Below are 6,000 nucleotides of genomic sequence, written 5' to 3' on the forward strand. Positions count from 1 at the left end.
TGATACAAACTCATCAAAGCTGATCTTGTTGTCCTTGTTGCGATCCAGCTTCTGGATGATCTCCCTGACTTTGTAGCCAGGCAGGGGAAGGTTTGCCTCCTTGAACAACTCATGGAGCTCGTAGTCACAGATGGAGCCATTGCCATCGAGGTCTACAAATGCAGACAGGAGCTTAATCATATTATGATTTTTTTTTTACTAACAACATTCAGCCAACACAATCTTTGTTTCTAGGAACCCTGGCATGGTTCCCAAACAATACAAAAAAGCAGCTAATAGGACTAAAAAGTCAGGGACTGTACAATGTAGAAGCTGTTGACTATTAGCCTAGGTGTGTAATGTCACATTATGAAAACATTCATTAAATGACCAACTAACGCAGAAAATAAATCAAATGTAGCCTACTCACCAACTTTGCCAAACGCCTCTCTCAGTTCCTCCAGCTCATCTTTGGAGCTAATCTTTCCTGCCATCTTGATGAAAATGATCCGAGGTGGTCAGTCAAGAGGTGGGTTCTGTACAGACAAAACAGGGAACACTGTCAATGAGGTTTGTAAATTAGAGCGAGACATGGAACAGAAGTCCAGAACCAGTCAGCTCATTAGGCCCCACCCCAACTTCTGTGCACTTTGTCACCTAGGTCCACAGAGCAAATGGCCCAAGACAATGCTCACGGGCCAGTCAACCCTTCCCCAGTTAAGAGAAAATGCCTCCCACTCTTACAGTATCCAGCAGACTACAGAAACGTGTGTTGGAGTAATGCTATTGCATCAATTTTTGGCATCCATCTGTAACTTGTCCTCTGAGAACATCAATATGGACAAACTCAGCAAAAAAAGAAACGTCCCTTTTTCCAGGACCCTGTCTTTTCAAAGATATTTTGGATATTAACGTATTAACTTCACAGATCTTCATTGTAAAGGGTTTAAACACTGTTTCCCATGGATGTTCAATGAACCATAAACAATTAATGAACATGCACTTGTGTAACAGTCATTAAGACACTAACAGCTTACAGACGGTAGCCAATTAAGGTCACAGTTATGAAAACTTAGGACACTAACGAGGCCTTTCTACTGACTCTGAAAAACACCAAAAGAAGGATGCCCAGCGTCTCTGCGTGAACGTGCATTAGGCATGCTGCAAGGAGGCTTGAGGACTGCAGATGTGGTCAGGGCAATAAATTGCAATGTCCGTACTGTGAGACGCCTAAGACAGCGCTACAGAGAGACAGGACAGATAGCTGATCATCCTCGCAGTGGGAGAACATGTGTAACACCTGCACAGGATTGGTACATCCGAACATCACACCTGCGGGACAGGTACAGGATGGCAACAACTGCCTGAGTTACACCAGGAATGCACAATCCTTCCATCAGTGCTCAGACTGTCCGCAATAGGCTGAGATCCATCTGAAACTGGACTGAGGGCTTGTAGGCCTGATGTAAGACAGGCCCTCACCAGACATCACCGGTAACAACGTCGCCTATGGGTACAAACCCACCGTCGCTGGACCAGACAGGACTGGCAAAAAGTGATCTTCACTTACGAGTCACGGTTTTGCCTCACCAGGGGTGATGGTCAGATTCGCATTTATCGTCAAAGTGCAGACGGATACACTGCTGCCAAGGGATGCACCTGATTGGCAATGTTCACATATGGCATGCATACATTGCTCTACTTCGATCAAGGAGCCCAAAACATACCGTCACCAGCAAGCTTTGTTGAGAGGTGGTACACGCATCCATCATGCCGCGTGATACAGTAGGAACAGTGACTCAGACTTGGCAATGTTTTTGGTTCATCAGCCCACAGCAACTTATTTTTTTGCTGAAAGTCGTAACTAAGGTTAGCATACCCCATTTCGGTCAAGGTACAAGTTGTACAATCTTTTTAGGGGTCTTTAGTCATAGCCAAAGACTGCAGAGCAACAGTTTGGCTACAATTTGTTTCAGCCTTTTTTGTCCCCTTTAGTCAATCAACGACCCTTTTTTGCCCGATGGCTGGATGTATTTTGGGTGGCGGGCCCTTCTTGATACACACAAGAAACTGTTGAGCATGAAACACCCAGCAGCATCACTGTTCTTGACACACTCAAACCGGTGCGCCTGGCACCTACTACCATGGTGCGATTGTGGTAACGTACAAAAACTCAAGTCCTTCTGTTCTCCCGAACTGGAATACCGCTATCATATGCTGACCAGAATTATTTTTCGGTTACTGCCTTGTATGTTCCCCTCAAGCAGACTAGAGGTCGACCGATTATGATTTTGCAACACCGATACCGATTATAGGAGGACCAAAAAAGCCTATACCGATTAGTCGGCCAATTTTTTAAACATTTGTAATAATGACAATTACAACAATACTGAATGAACACTTATTTTAACTTAATATAATACATCAATACAATCAATTTAGCCTCAAATAATGAAACATGTTCAATTTGGTTTAAATAATGCAAAAACAAAGTCTTGGAGAAGTAAAAGTGCAATATGTGCCATGTAAGAACGCTAACATTTAAGTTCCTTGCTCAGAACATTTGAAAGCTGGTGGTTCCTTTTAACATGGGTCTTCAATATTCCCAGGTAAGAAGTTTTAGGTTATTGTAAGACTCTATACCATTTGTATTTCATATACCTTTGACTATTGGATGTTCTTATAGGCACTTTAGTATTGCCAGTGTAACAGTATAGCTTCCGTCCATCTCCTCGCTTCTACCTGGGCTCGAACCAGGAACACAATGACAACAGCCACCCTCCAAGCAGCGTTACCCATCGCTCCACAAAAGCCACAGCCCTTGCAGAGCAAGGGGAACAACCACTCCAAGTCTCAGAGCGAGTGACGTTTGAAACGATGTTAGCTCGCACCCCACTAACTAGCTAGCCATTTCACATCTGTTACAGCAGCCTAATCTCGGGAGTTGGTAGGCTTGAAGTCATAAACAGCTGCTGGCAAAATGCACGAAAGTGCTGTTTGAATGCTTACGAGCCTGCTGGTGCCTACCACCGCTCAGTCAGACTGCTCTATCATAGACTTAGTTATAACATAATAACACAGAAATATGAGCCTTTGGTCATTAATATGATCGAATCCGTAAACTATAATTTCGAAAACAAAACCTTTATTATTTCAGTGAAATACGGAACCATTCGTTATTTTATCTAACGGGTGGCATCCCTAAGTCTAAATATTGTTGTTACATTGCACAACCTTCAATGCATGTCATAATTACGTAAAATTATGGCAAAGTAGTTCACAATGAGCCAGGCAGCCCAAACTGTTGCATATAACCTGACTCTGCGAGCAATGAACGCAAGAGAAATGACAATTTCACCTAGTTAATATTGCCTGCTAAACTGGATTAGTAGTTAGAACTAGTGATTATGATTGTTTTTTATAAAGATAAGTTTAATGCTAGCTAGCAATTTACCTTGGCTTCTTTAACAGACTTGCCTAGTTAAATAGGTATAAAAAAAAATAGAATCGGAAATCGGTGCCCAAAAAAATACCGATTTCCAATTTCTGAAAACGGCCCTAATTAAAAATCGGCCATTCCGATTAATCGGTCGACCTCTAACGGTTCTAGAGTTCCTATGGAGATGGGAGAAGCTTTCAGAAGGACAACCATCTCTGCAGCACTCCAGCAATCAGGCCTTTAATGGTAGAGTGGCCAGACAGAAGCCCCTCCTCAGTAAAAGGCAAATGACAGCTTGCCAAAAGGCACCTAAAGGACTCAGACCATGAGAAACAAGATTCTCTGGTCTGAATGCCAAGCGTCACATCTGGAGGAAACCTGGCACCATCCCTTCAGTGAAGCATGGTGGTGGCAGCATCATGCCGTAGTAATGTTTGTATGTGGCAGGGAGACTAGTCAGAACCGTAGCAAAGATGAACAAAGCAAAGAGATCCTTGATGAAAAGCTGCTCTAGAGCGCTCAGGACCTCAGACTGAGGCAAATGTTCAGCTTCCATTTTGACGACCCTAAGCACACATCCAAGACATTGCAGGTGTGGCTTCAGGACAAGTTTCTGAATGGCCTTAAGCTCAGCCAGATCCTGGACTTGAACCCGCTCAAACATCTCTGGAGAGACCTGAAAAATAGCTGAGCAGTGACGCTCCCCAGCCAACCGGAGAGCTTGAGAGGATCTGCAGAGAAGAAACTCCCAATATACAGGTGTGTAAAACGTGTAGCTAAAAAACCAAAGACTCAAGGAAGTATTCACTGACAACGGTGGTTGAAAGTACTGAGTATGCAAATGATAGTACCCAAAGAGTGTTAAATTAAAATATATTTTATGGGAGAATCTTCAAAGTAGCCACCCTTTGCCTTGATGACAGCTTTGCACACCCTTGGCATTCTTTCAACCAGCTTCACCTGGAAAGCTTTTCCAACATTCTTGAAGGAGTTCCCACATATTCTGAGCACTTGTTGGATGCATTTCCTTCACTCTGCAGTCCAACTCATCCCAAACCATCTCAATTGGGTTGAGGTTGGATTATTGAGGAGGCCAGGTCATCTGATGCAGCACTCCATCACTCTCCTTCTTGGTCAAATAGCTCTTACACAGCCTGGAGTTGTGTTTTGGGTTATTGTCCTGTTGAAAAACAAATAATCGTCCCACTAAGCACAAACCAGATGGGATGGCTCATCACTACAGAATGCTGTGGTAGCCATACTGGTTAAGTGTGCCTTGAATTCTAAATAAATCACTGACAATTTCACCAGCAAAGTAACCCCACATCACACCTCCATGCTTCTTGGTGGGAACCACATGTGGAGATCTGTTCACCTACTCTGCATCTCACAAAGACAAGGCAGTTGGAACAAAAAATATAAAATGTGGACTCAGACCGAAGGACATATTTCCACCGGTCTAATGTCCATTGCTCGTGTTTCTTGGCCCAAGCAAATATTATTATTATTATTATTATTATTATTATTATTATTATTATTATTAGTGTACTTTAGTAGTTTATTTGCAGCAATTCAGGCTGTCACAACCAGCCGCCATTGGGAGTCCAATAGGGCAGCGCACAACTGGCCCAGCGTCGTCGGGGTTTGGCCGGTGTAGGCCATCACTGTAAATAAGAATTTGTTCTTAACTGACTTCACTAGTTAAATAAAGGTGAAATAAAAATATTATGTCAAGAATAGCTCAAATAAGCAAAGAGGGTCCAAGACATGGTCAGTCAATCTGGACAATTAAGAGATTTGAAAGTTTCTTCAAGTGCAGTTGCACAAACCTTCAAGCGCTATAGTGGAATTAGCTCTCAGATCCAGAATCAACTCTGCTGCGGAGGGTAAACCCATTAGTTACCGGCCTCAGATTGCGTCAGAGTTCAAGTAACAGACACATCTCAACATCAACTGTTTAGAGGAGACTGCGTGAATCAGGCCTTCGTGGTCGAATTTCTTTGTGTGTGATATATATCATCTTTAAATTTAACCAGGTAGGCTAGTTGAGAACAAGTTCTCATTTGCAACTGTGACCTGGCCAAGAAGCAAAGCAGTTCGACAGACTTACACATGGAATAAACAAACATACAATCAATCAATAATACAGTATGAAAAGAATCAAGGGGCATATTGAAATCCAATTTATCCTAATGCATTTACTCAACATCCAAAGTAATTTCCCCTGGTAAAGTTTGGGACGGTTAGCTGTCTAGTTAGGGTTAATAGCTGAATCGCTAACAGATGCTACTATAAAGCATACAAACGTATAATTAATGGATGAAAAGGGGAACGTTGACCAGTTTAAACAAACCATGATGTAACGTTAATTTGTATCCTTAAAAATAACTTACTTCAGATGCCCCCACAATTACGCACAACGTCCTGCTCGATCCCAGAGACTTCCTCCCTCATCCAGCAATGGAAATGCACTTACAACCTCGGCCTACTGACGAGCCAATAAGTGTTTAGAGCAAATTAATGACAGGCTGCGTTTGAGGCAACCCAAATCTGATCTTTTTCCACTTATTGGTCTTTAGACC

The 6,000-nt window shown here is 42.7% G+C and overlaps 1 protein-coding gene across 2 annotated transcripts in view; it reads right to left on the reverse strand.

The window, feature by feature from the left end:
* Positions 1-6,000, reverse strand: part of LOC112257692 (plastin-3-like) — a 28,313-nt gene extending 22,313 nt beyond the window's left edge. Inside the window, exons 1-3 of one of the 2 annotated variants that reach the window (XM_024431470.2) lie at positions 5,812-6,000; positions 410-515; positions 7-152 (exon numbers count right to left, since the gene is read on the reverse strand). In XM_024431470.2, coding sequence (XP_024287238.1) covers positions 7-152; positions 410-473 — 210 coding nt within the window. In that variant the 5' untranslated portion in view covers positions 474-515; positions 5,812-6,000. Of the gene's footprint in view, positions 153-409; positions 516-5,811 lie in introns of both variants that reach the window. The other variant, XM_024431469.2, reaches the window with a different exon arrangement.

This window comes from Oncorhynchus tshawytscha, linkage group LG09 (assembly GCF_018296145.1).
Source record: "Oncorhynchus tshawytscha isolate Ot180627B linkage group LG09, Otsh_v2.0, whole genome shotgun sequence".
Classification (NCBI taxonomy): Eukaryota; Metazoa; Chordata; class Actinopteri; order Salmoniformes; family Salmonidae; genus Oncorhynchus; species Oncorhynchus tshawytscha.